The sequence below is a fragment of the Solea solea genome, chromosome 7 (assembly GCF_958295425.1).
Source record: "Solea solea chromosome 7, fSolSol10.1, whole genome shotgun sequence".
NCBI lineage: Eukaryota > Metazoa > Chordata > Actinopteri > Pleuronectiformes > Soleidae > Solea > Solea solea.
Window position 1 is genome coordinate 16,220,342 of NC_081140.1, and position 14,349 is coordinate 16,234,690.

Below are 14,349 nucleotides of genomic sequence, written 5' to 3' on the forward strand. Positions count from 1 at the left end.
TCATAATCACAAAACAAATGACAATAATATACACAAAATAAAACAAGTGAATATAAAAGTCATATTTTGACACAGCCACTCACTTTACTGATGTTAAGACAAACAAGCAAGTTATTCAAATTGAACACATTTCATTGTATTTTTATTTACTTTGTAAATGTCATTTGTTATGTGTAGCAGGCCATTTGTAAAACATTGTACTGTATATTTATCCGTGTCGATTGTCACAGTAACACTAAAGTCACAGAAACAAAAGGGATTCATTTTCGAGACGCGACTTAATTGCGTGTAATTACATTCACACCTCCTGTGTGAGCACACCTTCACAGCAGGAGGAGACTGAAGTTTCTCTGCACCTCTTCCTCCTCCTCACCATCATCATCCTCCGTATCTTGTTCAGTGAGTCGTCTCTGTGCGTGATCTAACACCCTTTTTTTTATTGCAGTTACATGGGAAACGTTTGTTTCACTTGTAAAGGTAAAGGATTATTATTATTTTTTTAACATTCATAGCTTCTCTGACAAGGAGAGCTGTCAGGCCTGCACAGAGAGGGATCGTGTGCCCGCTATTATATCTACAGACAAAAACAGAACTGCTTTTTTTTTGCCATTCAATTATCTGATCAGAACATTGAGATAAGTGCAGTTATGTATCATTGTCATATATCCCACTCTGGCCTCTTTATGCATCCTTTCATCTATGCTATGCCTGCCTGTTTCTGTCTGTCTCCTCCCTCCCCTCCTCCCCTGTCTGTCTCTCTCTCTCTCCCCGTGTTTTTCCTGTCTGCTGAACAGAGACGTGTTGATATGAGGCCCGCTTCTGCACAACCACAAGGGAACAAATCTCTGGAGTTTTTGATCAGCTGCAAGATCAGACATGTCCATGGCTCCCTTGCGTACACTCCAGTGACTGATCATGCAGCATAATGGACACGCACAGACAGCCAGAGATGCACACCCACACATGTTCACTCTCTGTAGATCATACAAGCATGGGCACACACACACACACACACACACACAGAGAGAGACTGTTGTCCGAGTGTTCGCTCTGCTCACAGTGGGGTGGCTTGTTTGCTGGACACAAGGGAGAGAGAGAGAGAGATGGTGTGTCTGATTTCCCCTTTCTTGCCCTTTTTTTGCCTTTGACAGTAAGATGGATGATTGCAATCACAGGAACCATCAGTGAGACAGAGTGGAGGTCTGTGGGGCAAGGAGACACAGCCATGGGAAACCAGCCGTCAGATTACTGCACAACGCTGCCATGGGAACCCTGTGCTGTTTATTTGTGTAGGGGTTTTGTTGTTTCATATGCAACCTCCCCTCCGCAGCCTTTTTGATGTACCGAAACATGAAAGATTCCTTGTAAAATATGTGCAGACTGCGGCAGGAGGACTGTGTTTACGTTTCACGACACAGCGAGACCTACTGTAAGTCAATATGTCTCCTCAAACCAGTGCGAACGCGACAGATTTCATAGTGATTAGACTGGTCTCTTTGATCCCTTGAGAGAATGAGAGGCAGACTTTTTTCGCTCCCCAGTCAACGGATGTTTTTAAGAGAAACATCTGTTGCTGTGCAAATGAGATTACTGTGTCTCTAGCCAGGGGCCATGTAGGTTATGAATGGTGCTGTTGCTGAAGAGGGGGCCTGAAAAAGAGCTGAGAATGATCTTTGTAATAAGCCGTAGCTCATAGTTAAGGGGTTTAAATCAAATTAAATTGCCCAAGATGCTGGGGATTCATCAAAGCTCACCTTCAGCTTGTTCAATGGTATCACCACCATCGGTACCTTTGAATCTCTATCTCATATTAATACATCCAATATTTCACCTTGTTGCCAGGCAACAACTCACCTCAGCTTCTGTAAACTTGTCGGCCTGTGACTCAAGGTGATATTTCATCCCACGGAAGAGATACGCAGAAGAAAAATGAGCGTTTCCACGTCTATGACTTCAAATTCATCGTGACCTGTATTTCACTGACCAGAAATATGCATTATCTACATCCCGGGGAACTTTTGGTTAATGATTTATGTTTTGGCAGTACATGACACTAATACATTATTATCAGAGTGATGAATTGTCATGAGAGGCATCACGAGCCACAGAGTAATCTCTGCAGTGCCCGTGCAGACTGAAGAAAACCACACGCTCACTCCTCGCTCCTTCTGCGTCACAAACCTTGAAGGTGATGAGAGCGAGAAGTTTCCTCTGGATCACTTCCTGACAAAAACAACTGTTCCTGCAGCACACATAAGACACAATGATGACTGAGATACAGATGAAACCTTTCAGAAGTCTGTTTCTATGCAGCTTTTCCTTAAAAAACGGTTATTATAATATTATAACTATTATAACTTTCTTATAAGAACAATAAATGGAGCGTAAAGGGAAATTCCAGCTTTTTTCCAAACAGGGGCCCTGTGTTTATAAATGTGCTTTTGTTGCCTAAATGAATGATGATCTACTGGACTGATTCCAAAACTTCCATAAGTGCCATTCATTCACTTACTAACACTTGTAAACATCAGGCCTGACTGGAAAAAGCTGGAATTCGCCATTAACTTAAGATTAAACTTAAAAACCTAAAGCCTTAACTAAAACACAGCATGAGTAACGGACCAAATTCACTTAAACAACACAATAAATATAAATGTTTGGAATACTATTCAAATTTATAGTCGTAGCCTTGCTGCAGACATTTCTGAAATGACTTTGTCGAGTATCAGCAGTGCACACATGAAGACTCACTGATCACAGATGGGGTTTTTTTCTTCTGGAAGGTATAAGAGAGGAAATAGGATGTGAATTAGAAAATCACTTAAACCTTTTTTGCAACATGTTCGGTGACTTTCTCCAAACATGTTATGGAATAAGGTTGTGCATAATGTCTGACACTGACACTGACTATAGACATCAAACACACAATAACCTTGTATCAGTGACTAACGGCTGCGAAATACTTAACCCAGAGCAGCAAAAGAATCCCTCAGGTTCTCTTTTAAATGTTATTGCACGAAAATGTCTTAGTTTTAATTCCGCTAATGTTTATTTCTACAGTACGTGATGAGCATGTCGTGTTGTACCGTGTTCATTAGGACTTAATAAGCTTATAAGTGTTTATTTCTCTGTCCCTTTTGCTGACTAATGCTGAGTATAGTGAGGACCATCCTGGTTTGTTTGTCTGTAACTGACGTGACAGACTTGTTCACATTTGAAGCCCAGTTCACGTGCGACAAATGTGTTTAATTTAAATCAAACACGACGATAAACCGATAAGAATGATGCGAGAAGCTGCATGCTTTGTGTGGGGAAAATAAATCCTATGGATGAGTGAGACATGGCATGCTTTATTATTGAAACACACATCCTAATCTCATTACTGCAATACATCCAGTATAAAGATTCTGCGACGGATCAAAGTGCTCATGTTTTTCCATTTTATTTATCATTTGACGGCATTGGTTTTCTCCAAAAACATGCAGATGATTTGGTGATTAGGCAAATTGGACACTCTGACTTGACCATAAGTGTGAGTGTGAGAGTGAATGGTTGTTTGTTTGTGTCCCTGTGATGGACTGGTGACCTGTCCAGGGTGCACCTAGCCTCTCGCCCCTATGTCAGCTGGGATTGGCGCCAGCAACCCTCATGTGTAGGATAAAGCGGTAGAGGATGAGTGATTGAAGACATTGTTTGAATTACAATGACATGAGGTCAGATGATCAGCTGCTCCTACAGATACAGTCAGGATGGTCTGATGTTTCACGTTCAGCCCTCGTGAATGAATGTGATGTTGTTATAGATTTGTGGAGTGTGGCTGTGGAGGCTGTCTGAGCGCATTACCGCTGACAGACGTCAGTGGATCCAGCAGCTGTCGCAGCATCAGCTCATTATGGGGCGTAATATTATTTGCTGCCACTGTCCCTGCAGGACATGTTTCATTTGACAGTGTTAAGTGTTAATTCTGTGTCTGGGCACTAGCGGAGGTGTAAATTTAAATGATCCACATCACGGCTCCTGTTGTCTATCAACTCCTATGACTCCTGAGGCACACACACACACACACACACACACACACACACACACACGGTCACCTCCTTTCTTCTCACGTCATCAGGTTTTTCTGCCTTATTGCTACAGGCTGTGCTACGATAATATACAGTATAGAGGATAATAAAAACAAGAGAAAAGAAAAGATAAGAAATTAGCATAGCAGTGTGAATATACTGTCATGCTTAATTAAAAACTGGAGGATTTGTTATTATTGGTTATTGTGGCCGTCTTGCTCTCTGACATGTTGTACCAGAGGTAAACTGTTGTTGTAATAATAACAATAATAATAATACATTATATTTCCGACACTTTACAAAGACAAACTACAATAAGAAAACAGACAACAGGACGACACAGTAAACAGATAATGGAGTGAAATTATAGGTGGGTTTAGAGTGTGGATTTGAAGAGGGGAAGAGAGTCAAGAGTTGTTGATGTCTGGTGCGAGTGAATTCCAGAGATGAGGAGCAGAGCGGCTGAAAGTGCTGCTCCCCATGGTGCTGAGGCAGGCGGAGGGCACAGTGAGGTGGATGGAGGAGGAGGAGGATCTGAGGGAGCGGGAGGAGGTGGAGAAGGTCAGAGAGAGATACAGTTATCTAGTTTCTTTTATAAATGATTTTTCAGGAAGTTTGCACTGTAAGTTGTGTGATGCTGAATTTGAATTTTGAAAGTGCTGGAAAAGTTTTAAAAAGGTGAAAACTGAACTGTATCCTTTGAGAAACTAAAGCCTACAAGTGTCTCAGAATGAAAATAAAGACTTTGACCTCTGAAGGTATTGTTGATTAGGAGTTATGAAAAAAAGAAAAATGAGGAATGTGGAAAGACATGTGGAAAATTTTATTTCCCCTTTTGTTTATTCATTTCATGAGAAACCTGATCCAAATGATAACTGAGATAGAATTAGGTGAGACTTTTGGGTGTGGAAAGTCTAAAACACAAGTCATGTTCAGTATAATACAGTGTTATAAAATTGTATTTATTATAAAAGGTGAAGCTATAGAATCAGCCGTTCTTCTTCCTGCAGGTGATGATCCATGTTGTTTCTGTGACCTTGTTTAAAGGCCCTTCATATGGCTTTGGATTGTTGTGCAATTGTGGAAAACAACAATGTTCTCCTCACTCAGAGAGTGCTTATACTGTATATTATATAATAACAACCTGTGCAATCTCAGGTTCTGCAGCTGTGGTCACGAGAAAAACCAGTTTGTCAGTTCTCTGACCTCGTGGGTCCCGCCTCTGGTCCTCCTCGTGGCCCTGCAGGCCGCACAGTACTGTTCAGCCCACATGACGGGCCGGTGCAGGGCTTACTGCCCCCTCCAGTCCAGGTGCCGCTTCAGGAGAACCGGGTTGCGCCTAAGCATCAGCAGGTACCGCGCGAGGCCACGCACTGTTGGGAAGTCGTCCACGTGGATGAATGCCTCCGGGGGCAGGAAGCGCTCATAGTTGTTCCGGGTCGGACCCAGCACCACCGGGACGGCACCGGCCTGCACCGCGTTCCACAGCTTCTCCGTGATGTAGTCTGTGTGCTGCGAGTTCTCCAGCGCCAGGTAGAACTGGTAACGACCGAGCAGCTTGACCACGCTCTCGCCGCCGCTGTCTTCCGGTACCGGCCGACCCGCGCGCCCAAACACATCCACGCTGATGTAGCGGCGGAGCCGGTAATAGAAGGCCACGCGCGCGTGCGACTGGGAGATGTTGCTGACGACCCAGGCCAAGAGGCGGGGCCGGAGGATGCGCTTCGGTCTGTGGAGCAGGTGCGTGGAGCGGCTGTGGACGTCCTTGGTTCCACTGATGCGGGGTATCAGGTAACCGTAGGGCAGGAAAACATCCGAGTCTGTCCTGTAGCTCATTGTGAGGTTGAACACACTTTCCAAAAGCCACAGTCGGGGCGTATGAGAGGGAGACTCGTAGTTCATCCATATCCACTTTTGCGCACGTGGCCGCGGTTCCTGTGGTAGTTCTACGGCGCCGACAGCGACCTCCCGGTGGTGGACGACGACGGCGTCAGCCCACAGGTACGCGCGCCTGTCGTCAGTGAGCGCGCACCCGCTGATCTGAAAGCGCTCATAGCAATTGGGAAGTTGTTGGCGTCTGGTGAAGGGATGGTTCCAAACCAGGAGCGTCACCGTGCTGCTGTGCTCGACCTGCGGCTGTGAGGTGAGCGGCTCCGGCAAGTATAGAAGGCAAACTCCCAGCAACAACAGAAACAACACAGTGGCCACACACACAGGAATAGCCGGTTTAAAGGTGTGCAGCACCATGTGTTTCCCACTGCAACTTCTGCTCTCTCCCATGAGTCACACAGCTTACACAGACGCCCTTTACCCTGCAGTTTCCTTTTGTCCAGAAGGAGGCACAGGGCTGGTGTCCATTCATCAGTCCCAGAGGTTATTGCAGCCTGCTGACACTCCTACATGACCGGCCTGGAAAGTTGTAACCAGATACATTACCAGGTAAAATGACAAAGAAGAATCCACTGCCCCAACACGTTTCTCTGGCTGCATTGTTGCCTCCAGTCTGTCCTGCACGTGTGGGTAACTTCTTGTTGTCTTCTCGGTCAGAAACGGAGTAAAACACTTTGGCTGTGCTGCTGTGTGCTCATCCGTTTTGACGTGGCAGTGTTGGACCAACATCCTGTCTGCAGTGAATAGGGCGTTTGTTGAGCCCTGCTGCTGCCTCCCAAACCCAGGCACTATTTGGTTGAGTAAACACCTTAGTAAAGGGAGGAGTCGTAATGATTGAATAAACAAAATATTTCAAACAGGACACCGTTTTTACTTTGCTCCTAAACTGTCGTTCTTGTTTTGTTCAAAAGAAAACTCTGAAGGCCTGAGGTGAACTCACGGGCCTTTGGGGTTTGGAGAATTGGAAGTAAACTTGAGTCTGAGTTCAATTTAAATTGGACAGTTAACACCTAATAAAGTAGCAAGAGTGACATTGGTGCTTCAAGGTTTGACGTGCGTGTTCAGTGATTGACCTCAACAAGGTATTTACACCCAGGAAACTTCCGCTCACTGGATCATTTCTCTTTTTCAGACCATCCTAGAGATGGTTACGCAAGATAATCCCAGTAGATCAGCCGTTTCTGCCCCAGCCTGTCTGGCACCTATGAACAACTATGCCACGTTCAAAGTCACTGAAATCCGCTTTCTGATGCTCAGTTTGAACCTCAGCAGACCGCGTCCACATACCTACATGTGTTGAGGTGCTGCTCTGTGATTGGCTGAACGGATATTCATGTTCACACGCAGCTCGATACATGTACCTAATAAATTGGCCAGTGAGTGCAAGTAGCGAACAGTTCCTCAACTTTCACTGGTTGACCTTTTCAACTTTTTGACAAGGCGGTGACATGAACAGGGCCTCTCAATCCTCCATGCATCCTCAGTGCTATGCGGGTTCTTCACCACTAGGTGTCTCCATGCACATGCACAAAGCTTCCTGTTGAGTGAAGGGGACGTTATGAATCATCTCCAGACATACATGTTTAATTTGTCTCATGAATAAACATTTCATCTGGAAATTAGGCATGCAGCTGGGAGGCTTAGAAAATGTTTGTCTGTTTCATGTATTGAATATGACCCGGCGCTGCAATTCCCTCTAACCACTAATGTTAATGTTAATAAATGATTCAGTTTTAATTTGATGATCTAACCTCAACAAATACAGGAAGGAAAAGAGGGGGGGGGGGGGGGTGATCTAGCCCTCAGACGGCGACTATCTCTGTACGGGGATCAGCTGTCCAGTTTGTTGTTAGTGTGTGGATGAATTCTTATGGAAAGTCATGAAAAAATGATGAGGCGACAGTGTTGGAGATCCTGTGTGTGTGTGTGTGTGTGTGTGTGAGCCCTGGTGGGCAGGAAAAACACACTGTGACTGGGACAACATTATTTCCCCCCACAGACACAGAGTATGTCACGAAGTCTGAATGTGAGCAAAGAAAGGGGGGGGAGAAAAATGACAGACGAGCAGTGGGAGGAGATGGAGCAAAGAAGCATGTGTGTCCTCTCCACTGGGTCCTCCTCCTTCCTGTTTCATCCATTCACTTTTCTTCACCGTCGAGAAAAAAAGAGAAGAAAAGAAGTATCTCCTTGTGTGTGTGTGTGTGTGTGTGTGTGTGTGTGTTGGTGTGCGTGCATGTGTGTGTGACTAGTTATCCCCATAAGAGGTTTTTTTTTTATCATTTTTATTCTTTCTGCATTATTTATCCTCTCTTTTCATCTGAGCAGCGCTATTTTGAGCCGATCAGTCAACGTCCTGAGGAAAAAACACAGCAACTCAAGAGTTATGGATACATGCTGCGGATTGACATAAACAGCAGAGGTGGATGAGGTCAACAGACGACACGCGGGAATTAGCCGTGTTTATCTTCTTTTCCGCTTCTGAGTTTTGATTATTTTAATCACACGCTGCACTAAAAGCACGCAGAAACCTGCTGAAAGTTTGCTGTAATTAAAGCTGGATTGATTGTTTATGTGGTGACATTTTGTTCAGCTGAAATTACAGCCAGTGAGATACACAAAAGCTTGGCATTTACGCTCCCTTCATCCTTCTTCTTCTCTCTTGTAGGAAAATAACTTGGGTCATCAAGCTTTGTCATCAACTGTTGCAGACCTTGAATATCCAAGGAGAGGTTGCTTTTTTCCCCATTTTTACTGTCCATTTGTGCTTCACACTTAAGTGCATAACGTTTAAACATAACACATGTCTGTTACATTCAAACCTCGGTCAAATGAGTTCACACATCGGTGATTAAGCTGATCAAATCCAAATGGAGTACGACGTCAAACACAGAGAAGCGTCCACTAAACGGCTCATTCAGCAGTTTGGGATGAATGCTTCGTGCCCACGGCCTGCACAAATGCCCGGGTCTCACTCAGGTCTGATAGTCTTGCTTGTGAAGGACACATCGTACAAATAATGTTACATTGTCAACACAACACTGCAGCTTAATAATGATGACTCACATAACACAAAGTAGATCCACATGTGTTTTTGTGCAGTTTGACAAACACTGCTGCGTTCCTGCATCTCAAAGGTGATGGTGTGTTTTTCCTGCGTGTGTGTGAATCATACCAGCACAGGGAGCAGCATTCAGTTTTTGATGGGACCCCTAGGTCTTCACTCATCTTCCCTATTGATTTTCTCTTGCCTTCCCTTTTTGCACTCCCACGGGATGAGATGTCTCAATTGGTCCTGGCCAGTAAAGGAGAGTGTGAGCGATAGAGGAACAGATAGACGGTGAGGGCAAGAGAAAAGGGAGTGAAAAAATAAAAAAAAACGTAGAGAAAAAGAGTAGGAGGAGGCGGGAGGGGCCTGCGGTCTCGCTGATCAGAGGCCCTTTCTGACCCCTGACCTTGATCATGACCTTAGAGGTTACCCCAGGGGTCAGAGGTTGTGTGAAAGTGCCACCGCGGCGATTCACTCCACTGCTGGGCGATGATGATCTTATACAGCTTCCCCTAGCCTGTCTGACATGATCAGTGTTGCTCTCTGCCTGCAGCTCCCAAGGGCCACACATCCATCTCTAACCTGGTCACCAAGGTCCACTAAAAGCACCTTACAGGCAGAGTCTGTGAGAAGCAGGAAGAGGAACAAAATAAGAAAGCTAAAGCACAGATTGTGGCTTAGTCAGTGTGTAAGATCCCGTTGTTTGATGGCACTGACACAATGACTGGGTGTTCATTTCACTGTGTTTAAACTTTAAACAAAATATAGTGTATACATGAAGTGATGGGGCTAAATCTTTGAGCCCTGACATGCTCCTTTTATGGTCCTTGTCATGGAAAATGTATGTACTTTGTCTCCTCTTTAATTTTACCATATGGTGCAGTAAAAAGACAAGTGTGTGTGTGGGGGGGGGGAGGGGGGAAACCCCACACAAGTTGAGCTTCAATAGCAGGAACGTGATAATTTGTAGGTAGATTGATAATTCAGACTCTTATTTTTTTACCGACTTGCACTGTGCACCTCCTGCTGCTTCCCAGACATCCAACGCCTGCTGAGGCACCAGTCAAATCCTTATGGAAACGCTGTATGTTGAAATACAATATTTTACTAAATGAAATGATTCTTTCACTGAACACAATTACAATTCACAATAAAACATGGGGGGGTATATATATAATTTTTTATTAATTTACTGCAATTTATGGAGCTGGCTGCAGCAGAGTTGAACTTAAATTCAAAGACCTCTGGTCAATTGCCATTCAAATGAAATGATATGTGTGATTTAGATTAGGTGAGGTTCAGTTTGTCTTGTATTGGTCAGTAAACTATGATTTATGGGCCACAAACGTTTGGTGAATAAAGAAATCAGCTGGAGACAAACAAAACTCCAACATAAGCAAAAGATACAGAACCCTTTGTTCAAGTTGTAGAACTATTTTCAACTGTCAGTTTCGACAAAACAGCCTTGAGTCTGAGTATTATCACTGGCATAAAACCACATTATTACTTTATTATTATGTGTTTTCTTTGTGATTGTAAGTAATAGATAGCTATACAAAAAAGTATAATGGGCAACCGGCAGAGCTACTAAGCCTGTGTGGCTCATCTCAAACCTGTATTTCTGGTTGGACTTAATGACAGGTAGCATCACAAGTCAAGCAGGCCAGGCCAAGGAAACGGGCTGATTAACATGGTGGAGGGGGGAAGACGTCATTCATCCATTCCTTGTCTACTGTTTTATCCTCCACAGAAGGACTGTGGGGGGGAACTGGGGCTAATTCCAGCTGATGGAGGCTAAAAGGCGGGGTACACACTTGGACAAGTCGCCAGACTGTTGCAGGGCCAACATTCGCTCTCACTTTCACACTTACGGTCAATTTAAAGTGTCCAGTCAACCTAATCCCCAGTCTGCATGTTTCTGGGCTGTGGGAGGAAGCAGAGAGAACCCATGCACACATGGGGAGAACATGCAAATTCCACACAGTGTTTAACGTTTAACGTTTAACGTCTTGCTGCAATGCAACAATGTAAGCCACTGCACCACAGTGTGACCCCGGGGAAGACATGAGAGGATTATACAACGATTTTGTTTTTAAATCAGTATTTATTATCTTATTAAAATGTACAGTATTTATTACAGACATTATCTCGGTGCAGATCGTTTGCTCACAGTCTTTCCAAAGACGGTTACAATGTGGTAACAATGGCTCGTGCCAAAACAAACATGAATCATGCTGCTGTGTCTTAATTCGTGATGAATTAAATTAGCTCTCCCCTTTTTGAATGATTGAAAGTGTAATTCACACACAGTACATGTTATTAAAAGCAACTGACTGGGTGTGAGGGGGAAAAAAATAAAGACTTAAATTCACTGCAAAATGCCTATAATGAAGGCTATAACAAGGCAAAACTACTTAGCGCTGCCACTGAGCACCATTCACACCACAGAAAAGGGAAATGCAAACACGTTTCTAATCAAATCGAGTAACGACCTTAAAGTCGAGCTAATTCAAAGCACAAAAATGACCACCTTTGTATGCAACCGAAAGCAGTGAAAGAGGCGTTATTATCTATGGCAAATTGTTGTGTGATTTCTTGAGAATGCAATTCAAGTGTAATGGCTGTAAAGAAATGAAAATGATTGGAGGAAAAAATAAAATAAAACGGTTATATTTTTGGCACACATTGGGCTGATACAAAGACTGTAGGGTCCGAGCATTAACGAGAAGGAAAAAGGGCCAAGGGTGACTGCAGGTGTGGATTTTCCATAAAGACCAGCCTCACAACGCACTTGACAAGTTAAATTTGGGAAGCCGCAAAGTGCTAAAAATGAAAACAATGTGTACAACAGATGTGTTCACCTGATAAGCCCGAGTAGCTCACCTCTGTTGGGTGCGCAGAGCAGTTGGGGGCTGAAGCCAAGGCGGAAATCATTTTAAGGTGATACAGTTGTTGGTGGAGGAATTTCGAACACTTTTTTTTATATCCAGTGTAATTAGAAACTCTAATATATCCGTCAGGGGCACTTCCACACACACTGTGAGGGTCAGAGGACAAGGCCAGCAGGAGCGACGCCTCAGGTGCAGCCAGGGTTCAGTGCGTCGCTCAAGGTCACATCAGAAACAGATATGTATACACACTGACACTGTAACCACTGGGCTGCCCAGCTCCAGCAATGACTGGATTAAAAACACACAAGAACATGTAATTGAATTAACTAATCTGATTATTATCTGTATCGGAGAAAACAGGAACTTTGGGTTTATTTTCCTAATTAAATAATTATGAATCCTGAACTAGAAAATGCCTTGTGTCAAATATATGTCCTCTTCATTTCTGTCCAAGCCTGCTTCGTGCATAATGTCTGTACACGACGCTCATCCTCTTAATAAAAATTACATTTATCATTAAATCCAAAAGATTGTGGTCATTACCACTTATTATTACTACTTTTGGTTGATTTTAATATTTGTGGATGGTTTGGACAGACATTCTTTTTGTCTGTACTTTTTTTGTTTACATTACACCTTTCAATTGTTCCTCTCTCACTGGGTTCATTCAAAACAAACAAAAACATTCAGAATTTGCTGCAGCCTGCACTTATTTGAACCCTATTTCAAAGTTTGTTCTCAAGACAAAAAAATAAAACATTAACATAGTAAAGAAAACTCTTGCCAGTCATTTTTAATTTGAAAGAACTATGATTATGAATGTAATACATGATTAGATGTTAAATTACGTTCTTTTTCAGTCCTGAATGTGTTTTTCTTTCTTCTTCTCTTTTAAACATATGGCTTCAAAGTAACCTCCTTTGGAATTATTTTTACACACATACGACAGATGTTACTACACTATGAAACGTATGTTGATCACAACTTCGTGTATTTCAGCATAGTAAAACTAAGGGTATTTCACTACCAGCTGTGTTATTTACCTGTAATATCTGTGCGTTGGTAAAATGCTATTTAAGCAATTATAATGGCGTTATTAAGGTAACACTCTTGTGCATCGACTCCGTTCCGTACACTGGCTGTTGTCGGGGTGAGCGGTGGTAGCAATCCGGCCCGGGTGTTCCGACCGCCCGGTCCTCTCCACTGAACTCCAACCCCCGCGCTCTCTATCAGCATCTCATTCCTGTCTCAATATGTCTCAAGATGGCGGCCAATGCAGGATCGATGTTTCAATATTGGAAGCGCTTTGACTTACAACAACTACAGGTCAGTTCAGCCTCTATTTACACCGTCTATCCTCCACCAGCCTCGGCTGTCTCGCCTCTCTCGGTGGCTGTGTTTTGTGTGTTTTCGGCGGCCGTCTCGCGTGTGTTTCAGGGTAGAATGCAAGACCTCTTCCTCACATTGATGAAAGTGGCTCTCTCGCTGATCAGAAATTGATCCTCTTTGTTCAATTCAACATCGATCGGACACTGCAACTGGGCAAGCCGTGGCGACGCCGCGGGGATGCGCCGAAATAAAAACAAAACGGCGGGGCTTTGGGGAAGAGCTTTCGGTTCGCTATCTTTATTGCGTGTTCTTCAACTTTTACCGGAGCGAGTAGCCGTAGTTAGCCCGACGCTTAGCCGCTGTAAGGTTGGATAATTTAGGGAGAAAAATAAGTGCGACTCATTATACGGTGGCGCTGTGGTGTCACCAGCCGTTCAGACGGGCAGCACAGACACACAACAGCGCCTTTTCTTGTGTTTTCTCCCCCTGTTTACAGTCGAATTTAAGTTTACTTGGACGCGAGTGGGAACATTAGCAGCTTTATCTGCTAATGGTTTTTGAAGCACTTAAATTGAAGTCGTCTCAGTGATTGTGGTCGATCAACTCGGCCGTGTTTTATTTTCAGTTTCCCCCCTGACGGCAATTATATACACAGAGGTTCTTTTTTTTTTTTTTTTTTACAGCCGTTGCCACGTTTGTGGAAGTGGACGGGACAGCGTTTGTTGACGTGGTGTAATCAAATAAAAATAATTGTGTATATATTTGAGCGATCATTCAGTGGCTTTTATTAAAATGAAGAACACATTTTTAAAAACCGTTCAAATAAAATGCGTAATTATGTGTGCATCCATGCAAGCAAGCAAATATGAATTGTAAGTACATTGATATAAGCAGTAGGGGGCGCTAAATTTAAAGTGTGTTTTGACAGAAGAAGGATAAAAAGTCGCAACTTGACGTAAATAAGGAGCACGGGAAACGTTTGCTAAATGCTCTTATCAATTATAGATTATATATATTTCAATGTTGAAGGTGGAATTTTGTGTTAGTCACATCATTTTCTAAACTTTATCCTTTATTCAACAAATATATTTCCGTTGCGCTCAATCACTTTTGCCATTGGTATGTG

At 43.4% G+C, this 14,349-nt stretch overlaps 2 protein-coding genes across 5 annotated transcripts in view; one reads left to right on the forward strand and one right to left on the reverse strand.

Moving 5' to 3' along the window:
• Positions 1-4,876: 4,876 nt before the first annotated feature.
• On the reverse strand, positions 4,877-6,314 carry LOC131462905 (4-galactosyl-N-acetylglucosaminide 3-alpha-L-fucosyltransferase FUT6-like). The gene has a single exon (XM_058634471.1). It carries the CDS (start codon positions 6,312-6,314, stop codon positions 5,358-5,360), a length of 957 nt encoding a protein of 318 aa, XP_058490454.1. The 3' UTR covers positions 4,877-5,357.
• Positions 6,315-13,066: 6,752 nt separating this feature from the next.
• The window catches only part of cux1b (cut-like homeobox 1b), a 63,415-nt gene continuing 62,132 nt past the window's right edge, over positions 13,067-14,349 (forward strand). Inside the window, exon 1 of one of the 4 annotated variants that reach the window (XM_058634991.1) lies at positions 13,067-13,220. In XM_058634991.1, the coding sequence (XP_058490974.1) occupies positions 13,158-13,220 (63 nt within the window). In that variant the 5' untranslated portion in view covers positions 13,067-13,157. The remainder of the gene's footprint in view (positions 13,221-14,349) is intronic. The other 3 variants (XM_058634992.1, XM_058634994.1, XM_058634995.1) reach the window with 3 other exon arrangements.

Bases quoted from the DNA above. Each gene is read 5' to 3' on its own strand.
- LOC131462905 (XM_058634471.1), bottom strand. From the start codon at position 6,314: ATGGTGCTGCACACCTTTAAACCGGCTATTCCTGTGTGTGTGGCCACT.